This window comes from Tyto alba, unplaced genomic scaffold (genome assembly GCF_018691265.1).
Source record: "Tyto alba isolate M040663 unplaced genomic scaffold, T.alba_DEE_v4.0 Super-Scaffold_27, whole genome shotgun sequence".
Lineage (NCBI taxonomy): Eukaryota > Metazoa > Chordata > Aves > Strigiformes > Tytonidae > Tyto > Tyto alba.
Window position 1 is genome coordinate 11,438,841 of NW_024881301.1, and position 14,898 is coordinate 11,453,738.

General features: G+C 37.2%; 2 protein-coding genes across 4 annotated transcripts in view; one reads left to right on the top strand and one right to left on the bottom strand.

Moving 5' to 3' along the window:
* Positions 1-6,574, top strand: part of ARHGAP28 (Rho GTPase activating protein 28) — a 75,771-nt gene extending 69,197 nt beyond the window's left edge. For 2 of the 3 annotated variants that reach the window (XM_032987679.2, XM_032987680.2), the window contains exon 14: positions 2,569-6,574. In XM_032987679.2, the coding sequence (XP_032843570.1) occupies positions 2,569-2,824 (256 nt within the window). In that variant the 3' untranslated portion in view covers positions 2,825-6,574. Of the gene's footprint in view, positions 1-606; positions 672-2,568 lie in introns of all 3 variants that reach the window. The other variant, XM_009964026.3, reaches the window with a different exon arrangement.
* A 405-nt stretch (positions 6,575-6,979) lies between these two features.
* Positions 6,980-14,898, bottom strand: part of LAMA1 (laminin subunit alpha 1) — a 104,847-nt gene continuing 96,928 nt past the window's right edge. Inside the window, exons 59-63 of the mRNA XM_032987684.2 lie at positions 12,817-12,975; positions 11,615-11,768; positions 10,873-11,006; positions 9,864-10,086; positions 6,980-8,225 (exon numbers count right to left, since the gene is read on the bottom strand). Coding sequence (XP_032843575.2) covers positions 8,065-8,225; positions 9,864-10,086; positions 10,873-11,006; positions 11,615-11,768; positions 12,817-12,975 — 831 coding nt within the window. The 3' untranslated portion in view covers positions 6,980-8,064. The remainder of the gene's footprint in view (positions 8,226-9,863; positions 10,087-10,872; positions 11,007-11,614; positions 11,769-12,816; positions 12,976-14,898) is intronic.

The following is a 14,898-nucleotide window of genomic DNA, read 5'->3' on the forward strand; positions in this document are numbered from 1 at the left end:
GTAAATCAGAACATTTTGTTTTTCCTGAACAATAATGTCAGAACCATTAATGAATAGATTGTTCCCTTTTCAAAGACTCATTGTGTTGCAGAACTCTTTTTCTAATCTAAAATTGTTAATTTATGGTTACATTAGTCAAAGAAATTTTAACCACTGATTTTATTCTTTGTATTTTACTTAATAATTGGCTTCTATACAGAATCAATCTGACCTCTGTTATGCCACTATTAAAAACATACGTTTTATAGACTTGCCACACAGAGAACCCATAAAATGTGAATGTTTTTATTTCTGCAAGGTAATAATTATTAACAGTTTTGGCAAATGGTAAATTGTATCTGAATGTCTTTTCTGCAAAGCCTTCCCTTGTTACCACATAATTCTGTTCTTTAAATAAACAATAGAATAGAATATTTAGTTAATTGGGACACAGTAATCTACCTCTGTGGCAGATTCAGTATTCTGCAGTGCTCTGTTTTTTGAAGTCCTTGCTTTTGACAAGTTCACAGGGGTAAAAATACCAATTTTATAGCTTAACCTAGATGGTGATTGATAAGGCAGTGATTATCACAGAAAGACAAACTGAAAGGTTTTTTTCCATCCTAGCCACGGATCATCACAGAACATGAGAGGCCAGATCCAAAATTTACATGAAATTGGAGGAAATATAGGTAGGTCTCATGTCTGAAAACTCAATTCTGAATGCCCTTAGCCTCCTAAAACACCTCAGGGAAGTACTGTTTTCACACAGCTGGGTCCTTCCTACCCTCCAGTCCATCTGCAGGAAAGGTGACTGACCCAAAAGCTGTTAAAATCAAAGTAACAATTCCTTCCAACTCCAGCATGACTAGAGGGGCACCCTGCAGGAGATAGTGACCCAGTGGCTGGGTCTCAGCAGGACTCCTTACAGTCTTGTCAAATGAATCTGACCTTCCACTTACCTCTCTCACTCTTGTAATCGTGCATTTTTCCATGGTTAAGAGATCCTTAGTCTTCCTCTCATTAGCACATTTCACCCCGCTGTCAAGTCTTTTCCCAAGACCGATTTCTTCCTCGCTGTATTTAAGTGTTAACATTCCTCAAACAAAAACCACAGAACTGGGATTTCAGCCCCTGCATGTATGGGTGTACTATACTTGTACTAATCTGTGTGCTTTATTTAGACCATAAATTCCTTGCTGTAGGGATTTTGTCTTCCATCTTTTATGCAGTGACATTTTTGTAATAACAACAACAGTGGCTTGTCACACAAGTTCATGGCCTAATAAAGGTCAAAAAACAGATTTTAACTTGATCTTGCACAGTCCTGACTCTCTCTTTTCTCTATTCATACTTAAATTCTGGATGCTCTGTTGGAGTCTTTTGAGAACTGTCTGATTAGATTATTCTTTAATTCTTCTAGATTCAGCTGCAAACAGTTTCTATAAAGTTGTTACAAAACTTCACAGACTTGCAGCAGTCAAGAAGCAATGTCTTCATTGCTGAAGATATACAAAGCTATATTTGATTAGCTATTTGTTTTGCCTGGCTAAACAGGATGACCAAACAATTCTAAAACAGGAAAAGATCCTAAGGGCCTTGTGAAACAATCCTAAGTATTCCCACCATGCTTTTTCAAAAATCTGGACATTTAATTTGCATCTTCATTTAAAATAATTTTTATAGTCCTAGATCTTTCAGAGTACCTTAGTCCACTGATAATGCATTAATTCATTTATATTGCTTTCATTTGAATAAATTCATTAGGACTCCAGTGACCTTTTAAGTAACTGTACAAAAAATTTACCATAATCCTTTGTGTCACAGCAATGCAGCCTCACCAGTTAAACGGCTCCATCAACCAGTGTAAATGCAAAATAGCCCAACAAATCAACTTAATTCAAAAATTTATTGCCTTATTACTCAATTAAGAGGCATTAAATGCCTATTTCTGCAGCAAAGGCAGCAAGCAGAGACTCCGCAACCTTCCAACTCCTATTCCCAGTCACCATTTAATGAAACACTCAAATGGACATACTTAGGAGGACTCTTTTGAAAAAAACAAAACAAAACAAAAAACCCCCAGAAAAATAGTAGCTGCCAAAAAGCTTGATATAGTCCCTATATTTCTTTGAAAGATCCTAGTTGAATGAGAACACATGGTTTACAAAGCTACTTTTTCAGCATTTAGAAATAGTGTAGAAACGAAGTCACAGTGTTGTAATTCCAGCCCAGTAAATCCAAAGAACTAGAAAAAACATGCTGTGGCACTTTGAGTAACAGTGTGTTAGTGCTCCTAAAGAAACCGTAATACCTGTTCATCATTTGACTAAATGCCTTGTCCATAACTCAGTGTAGTGCAGCGCATCCTGCCTGGAAGTGAAAGTGAATTCATGACTCTCACTGAGTAAAATCACTGGCACAATTACTAAAGCCCCTGTCTATCCAGGCAAGATAGCTGGACACGACAAACTAGGTAGGCTATGTGCAGGTCAGAGATACATTCAAGGACAGTTTAACACAGCTCTGTCCTACTTGCTAATGGGCTCAAAACATTCTGAGATTCATGGCTGTTGATTTCCGTTTCAGGTCAGCACTGTTTGGATCCGGATGCATTCATGTTAGATGTTTACCGTGCAAATCCTCAGGCAGAATGGGTGATAAAGCCAAAAGCAAGCTGAAGCAGAAGGCTGCGATGTACTGGACAAAAGTCAAATGGACAACAGTGATGCCTGCCATTTTAAGAAGCTTTTGGCAGAGACAAAACAAAATGGTAGCTACAGGACATCATTCCTTCCAACTGTACTGTCCAGCTGATGTTCACCATGTACCACTTTTGGTATAAGCATTATCACTCCAGCTTCTGGACCATCTGAAAATATCACATCAGTTATGCTTTTATATGGGTTACACTTGTGCCAGTTGGCCCAGGAGTTAAGGACGGACCAAGGTACGGTGTACAGAAAACAACCGGTCACATACAGAGTTACTTATTTCCTGACCTGGTGTTAGAACATGAGTTTTTGGAAAGAATCCATTGGCATCCGTGGATGCATGAAACACTACCAATCACAGCTTAACACAGAAGCATCACGGAGACCTTCAAGAAGAAAAGGTATCTGTCAAGTGTGGAAGAGAGGAGCTTGACCTGCAGCAGTGCCAAGACATAGCTGTGTGACAAAATCAAACCTTTCTGCTGAAAGTAAACCTGTACAGTGTGCATTACTGCAATATTTATGTCTCTCAGTCACTCCTCATGAGTACCTGATGCCAGAGGAGGGGGGGAGGGATGGGGGCAGGAAGAACTACTGTGTAGACAGCTATACTGCTTTATGTATGTACCACTGTATGATTACTACCAGTCTTCCAAAATTGTCTATCTGGATCACATCACTGTGCAACTGTAGCACCACAATCCATTTGCTCCTTCCTTCCCCCATCACACACAGAAACTTTGGGAGACATGCTGGGCGAGAAGGGGCATATTCCCCTGGCTCTGCCTTTTACTTGATACTCTCAGATTTATGTCTGTGTAATGCCATAATATGAGATATGTGTTAATGGTGCCACTTAAAGCCATCATATTTTTGTTAAACATTATAATTTCTTAATTTGTAACCTAATTATTTTTCTTTTGTTTATTTTAGCTTTAATATGTAAGCAACTTTTATACTATTCAGCTGCACTGAGAAGAGAGATCTTTGTCTGGACCTTGTATAATATTGCATGGAGAAGAAAAAGAGCTTCCAATGAGCCGAGGGTTTTAATTTTCTTATTTAACATTTACACATTAGGGCCTTAAAACCATAGCCAAATCAGGCCCAGTTGTGCTGAGGGTTTATACAAATATGTAGCAAATTGCAGCTCCTTTACAGATGCCATGCAGTCTATAAAAACACACAGGCTGACAAGAGAACAGTGGGCTGCAACTGCATTCAGAATGCATCGTAGGAAATGTAAGACAGTATATCTAGTTTATAGCCAGTCACAAGGGTGAGCACCATTCTTCACTTAATTGTCTTGTTTTGGGCTATACTTGATAGAACTAAAGCATGTTTATTGGGTAGAGAAATCACAAGTCTCTGGAAAACAGCAAGTTTTTCTTTTTCATCTTTGTCTTACTCAAAAAATGGGAACTAATGCCTTCAACTGCACTGCAATGTCTCCATCATCGGATGATGATATTGCACAATTAATTCACTCGCAGTCTGCACAGTGAGTTTTGTTCCTGATCTGGACACACAGGTGAGGCAGAAGCTGCTGCTCTGTTTACCAGGTAACAATATAAAAGCGTTCTGAACCAAGTCCTCCAGGTGACCATAAACTACGTTGTCCTGCAGAGAAAGCCTGTAACTTGTGATGCTCTGCTGAAGCTGTGAGACGATTTGCACATTCTAGAAACCCTGCTTCTGGTTTAAGTTAATCGTGTTTCTCCAGTAGTTAACTTTAATTCTTAGTATTCAGTGAAAGAAATCAATATCGAATCTGTAATTTTACCACCAACAGTAACATCTACAGAGGGCAAAGCCCATCCTTCTTTTTTACCTTCTTCAGATAAAATACGATAAAATTTAGAAACATTATCCTTTAATTTTCTTTAAAACCGTGAAATTTTTAACTTTTTTTTTTTTTTTTCTTAACACTAATGGATGCATATTTGCAGCCAGAAAAAGACTGGGACAGTTATATTATAAAATACACCACCTATTTTGCCAACTATTTATTTTAAGTATATGAGAGATAGTAGATCTGTGATTTGTTCATTGGACTAAGCATAAACATTTTGTCAAGTGCTTTGTTCCTGATTCCCTTTAGTTCCCCCTGTGGCAATGGACATCTCTCTCTACTATGCTGTCATTTTCTTTTAGCTGTAAAACAGGACTAGTACTTTCCTTGTAAAGGTAACATGAGAATTAGTTGAGTTAAATTCTGCTCTCAGATAAAGCCAAACAACTCCCAGAGCAGAACAAGAGTTATAAACATCCATCTCAGAAGGACAAACTCAGCAAAGGGATTTTATGTGGAAAGTGCTTTGAATACGAAGAGCATCATATAAATGCTAAGCATCATTTTATTTATAGCCAACGAAAGCTTTTATGACTATACAGAAAGCCTAAGCATTAACTAAAGAATTCAAAATGTAGCAAATGAGATAACTTTCTACAGTACTTTCAGACAAACACATTGACCTCCTCCTTCTTGCCCACTCGCTTCACTCTGTTTTTAATGGCTATGCAAGGGAAAGTACAGAGCACCCTGTGTTCACACTGTCACCCTGAAATGATGACTTCATCAAAATTATTTCTGAAATAGATCTCACTCTTCCATAGAGGATACAAGGGCTTTTTGGAAGACTTTCACCTTTTACCACTTTGCATCTTAGGAAAGCCAAATCTGATGTAATGAAATCCATCCTGTGAGCACTTAGTTTTATACCAAAATTGTCTATAACTTTATAAGACATGCATATTAGCAGATGAATTAAGATTGTATGTATAGTGACCAAACTACTGCAGCACGGCCAAATACCTGCTGTCTCTGAAACATAACGGCAAAATTATTTTTTGATACAAATGGACCTAATGATCCATGTGTACTGTGGTTAATACTGTCACACATTAAGTTGTTTTGCCTTGTTGTGGTACACTAAATTGATTTAATATGCAGCAGACAAACTGAACAATCTCTATGACATTTTTGAGCATGACATCTCAACTTTAGGCCTTGTATTTTCAAATGCCAGTGGAGGCACCAGGAATTTTGTTGCTCCTAACAGCAGCTGAAATCAAAACCAAATTATGATAGGATTGACACCTAACAAAAAGCAGTGTATGTGGAAAAGTATTAATAAGAAAGTGGTAGCAAGCAGGGAGAAACTTATTCAGCAAACTCCAAAGATGCCTCAAGCATTTATGTCCTCTATGGTTCTACAAAGACAGCATTTTGCATATCAACACATAGGGAGAGTGTATTGGTATTGGAAGTATTGGAAATGTAGGTATTGGAAACAGACTGGAATGCTCTAACCTGTCCACACAGCTAATGTCATTAGAATGTGTGCATATGTGCAAATGTGTCTGTGTCTGTGTCTATGTATAATATTAAACTACCTCACTCTGCATTTTCCAGGAAATATATTTTGGCTTAGAGGTTTATCAATAGAAAATAAAACCTCTCCACTAGTCTTTTACATTGATAAAAAGTTTCTCCTTCTAAGGGGCAAGATTTGGAAATTATAAAAAAAATATATATTGAGACATATTTCAGGATACAGATGAAATTTTTTTCATCTTGCCTCAATTACTGTTTGCAACATGAACCATATGAGATTAGATCTTTGGGTTAATAGACAATAAATACAAACATACTGTTTCAGTTTTTATTTTTCAATGGCTTTCCATTAATGTGCGTCTTCTCTAGAAAATAGTATGGTGCCACTAATCAAAGCAAAATATTTGTACGTACATTTCTCTTACAATCCTCATTATGTTATGTGTTTTGTTGAAGTAAGCCCGCACCTAAGTGTATTTGTACAGCAGATTGTGTCCATTGTATTGTATCTGTGTCAAAAATAAAAACAATACCAACAAAGCAAGCTCTTCAAATGTAAACACATGGTTTTCAGATAGAAGCAGGTGAAAGAAATTGCAAAAAGCAGTGGTGAATCCATCTTCAAAGCACCTCTGTTGCTATAGCACCTGAATAGCTAGATACACAAAGGACCACATTCTGCCATCCTTGCTGAAGTGGAGCAGTTCTTTGCTCTTGGACTGCCTTGAGGCAAGGTATAAAACGACACTGCTTAGAAACTTGCCACATTGAAAGCAATGACAAATTGCTTTAGGGTTTCATGTGAACCAGTATTTTTTAAACTAGTACGAAATAGATAGAGCAAAACAGACTTTAGAATGAATTGCAAAAATGCATACTAAAAGCCAAACTAAATTGTAAGGAGCAAACAAAAATACTGCTAGATCAAAAAGAAAGAAGGAGATGGAAGTGACTGGTAAAGAACTATGTTTATTATAGATGCATCTTGAAATACAAAACAAGTTTGTCACTGCTCAGTGATCCAGCCAGTTGATGAGTGGATGTCCGTACTTGAGTCAGATTGAGCGCATGCCCCCCAAATCTGGCTCAAGTGCAACTACCGGATGACTCATTTTAGAAACAGAGGCAGGCACAGTGGAAAAACAGAACTGCTGACTGGTCTGTGAATTAGGAATCACAGATCACCAAAGATGCTTCCCTGTATCCTGTAAGAAATACTGTTTTCCCAAGAAAGATGCATCAGTTCTCGTTGCAAAAATACATAGTTATTCCCAAGACAGACTCAAATTGTTTCTTCACCAACACAACATTTCATATGCATCTCTGCTGTGGAGTTGCTGCTTGTCCTGCAGCTGATTACATGAAAGCATAAGCAGGAACATAATCCTCCTAGACAAAGTGGCTATAATGCAGGTTGGAAGCACTGGATATTAAAAAATCCAGATATAAAAGGAAAAGGGATTGGAGCTACCATGCTAAGTATGAATAGGAAAATTCTATTCATTAGACTCTGAATCTGAGACCTTCAAAATTTTGCCTTTAATCTCCTGCTCCCTCTGCTGGATTCTATCCACTTGTACTTTTCACTTAGCCTTCTGGGTCTTTTTCTTCTGAAATGTACGGACAACTGAACTACATGAAATAATGCACAGTTTATTGGAGGTTTATAATGTGGTCCAAAATTGTTACCTTTTTATAAAATGACAAACACGCAATAAAATGAAATACTGTCAAGTAATCAAAAGAAAACATACTGTAAACACTGATTAATAAAAATTCCCAAAAGAAAAATATTCATTTAATGCCATTAACATTGTAATAGAGGTATTTGTTGTTTAAAACCATTTAGTTAAAATGTAGACATAGAGCTTCTGCAAAAAAAAAAAAAAAAAAAATGACCTGAGTTGGAAAACAACCAGAAAATCAAAGAGATGCAGGCTCTCATCAGTTCTTCTCTTCATTACGAAAAGAGAATGAAAAATAACAGATCAACAAAAAAAACCCTCTCTAAGTCCAGGTAGGCTTTGCTGCAGTTCAGTGCTCAGCCCCAGGGCAGGAATGAGGAAAGACTCCACGCAAGTCAAAAGCTCTGCTGAAATCAAACAATTCTTCCTGTTGGCCCTTGGTCAACACAAGTTTCCTCAAACAGCCATGGAATGAGCTCTTGCTGGTGAGGCAGTTTTGCTTCACATCAGCTGAAAAACAAATAAACATGCAGAATCTATTTCTAGTGAACTAAAACAATACAAAGATCCAGGTTATTATTCAACTGCTTCCTCTCCCTCCCAAATGAGAGATAAAACCAACACCTGAGGAGTACCAAGTTCCATTCACATTTGGATGATCAGGGACATCCCACCATGGATAGTCAAGTGTAAGCCATGCACTGAGATAACCTGTGCAGAGTTTGTAGAAATAATTTCTCCCAGGGATAACAGGAGATAAGAGAGGGGAAAACAGAGGAGAAATCCACTCTACATAAGTGTCTTCAATGTTGAAATTGGAACTGGCATAATAGGAAGCAATAGCTGAGCTGTACAGAGTCATGGACTCCATTCACAAACCAAAACATGAGGTTGGTAATGTCCAACTCTTTTTGTCATACAAACTGTTGAAAAAATTCATTCCACTGCTGCAGTACTCAACTAAACTTGTCTTTGAACCCTAATCTTTACAAACGGAGCACTGAAAGAACAATTAGTATCACGTTACCCTATTTAAAAAAAAAAAAAAAAAGTTTTACAAGATGCTGATAAGGCCTCTTTGGTATTTGAGGAAGACCAGATATTAATCAAGATCTGGGTAATTAGCATTAATTCAATTTTCATAAAGCACCAAAACCTTGTCCAACAGAAGACTCTAACATTTCATGCTATTATCCCTTGAGTTTTCCAAATATTTAAAAGCTGAGTTTGCCCTTCAGACCTCATCACTGTTTTCACAGAAATGGAAATATCTGAACTGATAAACTCTAACAGCTGTTTCAGACACAAATATATATGGGCATTTTATGCTAGGTTTAAATGCATAAGATATTCAAAACCATACGAAGTCTATTCACTCCCAGTACTGATGTGTTCATGAAAATGTATACATGCAAAGAGGCCAAATTCATGACATTCAAAATTCAATCTTCTTAATGAATATATTGTCTTGGATCAAACTATCAACTAATGAGTTGCACAACTTAATTGAAAAGTAATTAAATTATATATTTTTTGTGTTACTATCTTTTCAGATTACCATTGTAGTATGATTGACAGAATTCAGAAGGGAATTTGCACAGAACAAGGGAAATATAAGTTCATTTTCAGCAGCTTGACTTCTGCCTGAACAGCCCCTGACTTGAAACATTGGCAAAAATAAAAGCAGAGATGAGCACTATAGAAATCTTACTTAGATGAATGCGAAGGAAAGCTTTAATATGAATTTGACTGCAAGAGAACCACACCTCAGCATACACAGGCAGGGACGTTGTGAAGCCTGAGAGAGACTGTGAAAGACAAACCGTATGGAGGAAATTGTTCCCAGAATCTAAGCAGCAGGTTTGTGTAGGAAAGTGATACGAGTTCAGCTGATCTTGCCAACACACTCAAGAACTAAATGCAGTCCTCCACAAAGACAGTATACACAAATATTAACATACTGTGATCTTAGTGACAATGTGGAAAATGGTAACTGATTTATAACTCCATCATGAACTTAATGAATCAGAGAGAGTGAGGGAAAGATATTGTGGGGGAAAGGGAGCGAGTGCATGTGTTAGAGTCATTCTTATAGGAGAGAGTAAGACCAGGAGGGAGACAAGGGAAGAGAAATATTATTGTACCTACCAGGATAGCCTCCAACATAAATGGGATTGTTTGTATCTGCAGATGTTGACTGGATGTAGGGATTATCAGTTTGAACCAAATTCCCATCAATTATCAGAGAAATGCCATGTTTGCTTTTGTTTGCTTGAAGTCTGTGCCATTTTCCATCACACAAACTATTCGTGCCTCTTGGTTCATATGTAGTTGTTATTCTGCCAGCTCCATTGTTGACATGGAATAAAACCTGTATAAACATCCAGATGCCAATAAAGATATAAAGTAAGAATACATGAACTAATTTGTCTAGATAACAGCACAATCATGCTGGTGCAGATATTTCTGTTTCAATAAATGTTTGATAATTACACAAAGCTGATGTTTACTTTGATGGATAGAGTGTGTCTTATTGAAGAGACTTAGATCTATCCATGCAGTGGTCCATTGGGTTAGCTTGGTATACTTCACTTGGAATTTCAATGTTTCTTACAAATACAAATCAAGTAATTTTCTCACAGAGGCTGAGACCAGATCTGAAAGAAGATCCACCATATCTAACTGATTAGAAAGAGAATGGACTGAAAGTACTTCTCATTGCCAATGCATGTATTGATTTATTTCATGTATTTCTTTTTCAAAGCAGCAGACATTTCCTCAGCTCTGTGGTGAGGATTAATATGCAAATATTAACTGTGAAAGTATGTCCCACAGAAACAGTGATATTTAACACTGTCTCTAGCTAGGAAGTTTTGAATAAAAAATGAGCTATTTCTGAGAAAAATAAATATTTAAGAGCAATCAAGTATGTATTTTTTATGCATGAGATAAATGGAGAACTATGTATTGATTGTTAAAAGGTTTATGAAGCATAATGGCTAGTAGAAGTAGCGAGTGAGTTAATTGCTCATGAAAATTGAAGAAGAGGTTACAAAACAGTGTGCTTTGTACATGCAATATGTTTATCAAGGACAAGTGTAGCTTTATGGCAGAAAAAGTATTAAGCTACAAGAAAAGTATATACAGGGCAGCCTACCTTGCCATTTACAATCTCCAGTCCAATGGCATCAACCTTAGCACTGCTGACCCCAAGGAGAACACCATTTACCACTGTTGTACGAAACTCCAGTGTGATGTTCACATCAGACCGCACTTTGTAACCTTCTCTGACTGAAAAGAAACCATAAGCTTTTAACAGAAGACTTGTAACCCACAGTAAAAAGTCCAATGCATACATTGCCACTAAAAGGCCTAAAAAACTTGTTAATTACTCTGCTGGGATACAACTTTGTGGAACATCGGGAAAGTAAGTTTTCCAAAGTCATAATTCACACTTTATATAGGAAGAGCTAAATTTTCAAATAAGTTTTCTTTTATTGCTTTAGATTTAATACATTCTATCTCATTTATAAGAAGCAGTAAAGAACACAAAAGTAATCCTTCATGTTATTTCACAAGTCCCCTACATCTTTTGTCTCCATAGTCTTTAACAGACCTTAACATCATGAACATGGATATTCTTAGCTGAAGAAAGAGGTAGTTCATTTCTTTCCCAGTGTGAGAATTATTAGCTCTTTCATTTGTAGAAGATAGTCTTTTGCACAAATGACCACTTTTGGACATATGGAGTAAAGGGACGCAGTTAGAAAAATATTTGCAGGGCATGCACTCTTTGTGTGAGGAGTCAATTAATTACACAGTTCCAGCAAGACCTAAAAAGAGTACATTTTCATTAACATTAATTCAGTAAGGTACTGCTTTCATTTAATTACACTTACCAAGAGCAGCAAAGCCACTCCCATCAAAGAAAGTACCGTCCTGCACTGTTGCATAGCATTTATTCACAGCAAAGATGGAGACTGCACTCTCATTGTCCAGTTGTTTGCTATTAATTGTCATACTACCAATGCAGGCAGGAATACTGTGAGTCACCTAAGCATATTGAAAAGTAAGAGTTAATGTGTAATGTGTAATGCAAACTGCTTCAATGCTTAGTGATTCACCTAATTTTACTGTAAATAAAAAATTCTCTGAACAAAACAGCAGGATCTAAAATACGTATGTAACTACATTTCTATAATTACATATATTTTCATATGGTTACAAATGTACATAATGTCTTAGAGTCAAATATTGTAGAAACAGTATACACTCTCTATAACATATAGAAATAATTGTAATTGCTTGAATGTGAGCAGGGATACACCCAATAGTTAAAGACATTCCAAACATGCTTCAGCAAATTAACAAGTAAATCAAGATTTTTTACAACATTTTGGAAGTACGAGATCAGAGTTCTATGAGACAAAAAGATCCATTAGAATTTCTATTACTATTTTCAGCAATTGCAGATTCAAAGTATTAAAATATTTGTTAGCCCCGTTATCCAATTAAAAAGCATGGGTGAAGAAAGTATGCTCAGGAATTGAGGAACATTGTTATCATTCACTGGAATCCCCCCTGAGATAATGGGTGGCACAAGGAGGAAGGTGACAAAAACCTACCCTCTAAAAGCATGTGTAAAAAGTATGTTTTAATCTTAAGAGAGCTAAACCCAGCCTTTCAGAGATATTTAAGGCACCTAATTCCTGTTTGAATGCAACAGGAGTTAGGTACCAAAATGCCTGAGATTCTAGGTCATATTTTTATCTTATATTATTAAACAGGAATTTATATTCTTTATCCATTTTTAACAGAGAGCTTGATAGAAGAAAAAAAAAAAAAAAAAAAAAAAAACCACAAACTATTAAGGGCTATTACTAAAACACAAGGATACAAGATCTAGCTAGAGTCACTAAACCATAGAAAGCTGGAAAGATTTATCTGGTAGAGTCATTACTTTCTTTGTTGTTTCTTTCCCTAAGTACTTCTTTTTTACACCTGCCAGAGATAGGATACTGAATTAGATGGGTTTCATGCAGTACACTCATTCTAGTAATTCAAAATGTCAGAGATGCCCCACCACCCCAAACTTTCTTACATTCCCGAGATTCTTCGGCACATAGTCAAAGGGTAGTCCTCCCACATAGACCTTCCCCTCCACATCCAAAGTGCTACCATCTCCCAGAGCACTGACTGCTACCAATTCCTGTCCATCCACAATGATTATACCTTTTCTTTTAACATATTCCGTCTTTATCTGGAAAAAATTAGAGCATGCAAACACAAATCAGTAAGCTGAATCAATTTCCTAGTCATCGTTTGCCATAGAAGTAAGCAAAACAGTCTTTTAGTGGTTAGATTGCTTTGACATACTGTACCAAGACATCCTTTTGAAATTCACTGTGAGGCTGAGGTCATTTCAGAATACAACTGAGCAGGTAAACCACTTCCTTGACTCCCCAAGGGCTCACAATGATTGCTGGTTGCCCTACACAGGTTTTTCAGTATCTTAACAATCATTATTTAAAACCGCTAGTTTATTGCCTTAGGATAAGAGTAGATCACTGGGTTTGCAAAGGGGAGTACTGTGCTGTCCATCCTCTGAGCCGTCTTAGCTCTCTGAAGTGTACATGCCTACGCTGTAATTTTACGATGGGCAGTGCTGAATTTCCTATGACCAAAAAGCTTTCCAGTTCTGTCCATCTTGTTCATTCAATCCCCTATGCCTTCCTTATGCTAAAGCAATTACTCACAATGCAGATGAGGGACTTATGTGAAGTCAGCTAGCCATTTATTCTTTCTTGGCTACTTTAGCCCCACTCAGAATCCTGACCAGGTTCAGCATGAGGTTTCATAAACATTTAGGTTGCTAAGGGGATAAAGTGGTACAGCAGGGTGATATGAGCAGATGGCAGACAATGGAAAGAAGTGGTGCTTCTTTTGGCAGCAATGCATATTAACTTAAATTGATTGTAGAGCTACTGCAATAATAACCCCCAGCTGTGAAGTGGTGTGACTCAGCCTTAATCTCCAGAAAATGGTTCAAGCTCATGTTTTTATGTCCTGAATGGTAAAGGTAGATCAGCTCTCATATGGAATCTGTTCACCTTTTAACATGTAGATAGTGTGAACATGAGTTTTATGTGAATATATTTAATTTTAAACATGCAGCTGTAAATCCTGGAGTGTTCTTCCTTTCAGGGTAGGCAGTAGAGCTTGACTGTGATATCTCTCTCTGACAGAAATTCACATTTGATTTATGTTAGTTTTTGCTGGGTTTTGTTCTGATGATTATATGTGAAAAGAAAAAATAACACTCTGCTAATTCCCAAGGAACCTAGGAAGATGTGGCAGCTTTGTGTCATTAATCACTTTATCCCACAGAAGCCGCTTCCTCGAGTTAAGTCTTCACATAGGGACAAGGGAAGGGAAGTTTATAGCAGGATGAATACTGTCATCCTCACCTGCCTTAAGAAAAAGTAATGTGGTCAGAGTTGCTTTTAAAATTCATGCAGACATCGCAGTCATTTCTCGTGAAGAAAGACAGAGCCAGCAGCAGGTGGGTTGCTCAGAGGAAGTGGGACAATAGAGGTGACACAGAGTCTTTGTACAGAAGATCCTGAATGCTAGGTGACCCAAAAGCTGTAGCCATAATTTCTTCTCAAACTCTCCTTATGCCAAGTTCTCCCCCTCCAGTCTCCATGCATTCCAAATGTCTACCCTTCTCATGTTGCAACAACCAAGGCAAGGAAAGAACGTTTCCCCGTTAGCACTAGCTGCTATGATATGCTCAGTTATTAAGTGGGAGAAAGGAGAAATTCTGCACCCACAAATCTCAGTTGCAAGTCTTTGGCAACACAGTGCATGGAAAGCTCTCTGTGGAAAAAGTTAGAGTTTCTAAACCTCTCTCTGTTGGGCTCTTCCCTGGTGAAGATGACCACTATTATACAGTTGATGAAGTATTTTATTTCTAAATAATCTGCAATACTTGACAGTAGTTGAATGTTGGAAATTATGCATAATCAATGAGAATTTTTAAAATAAATAATTATATACTCAAACACAAGTTATCTGAATGGTTTAGTGATTGGGTTAAAACTTGTTTGCCTTTGAAACACAGAAAACATACAGGAAGGGCAGGAAAAAAATGTCCCAGCAACTCCAGGGAACAGAAAATGGA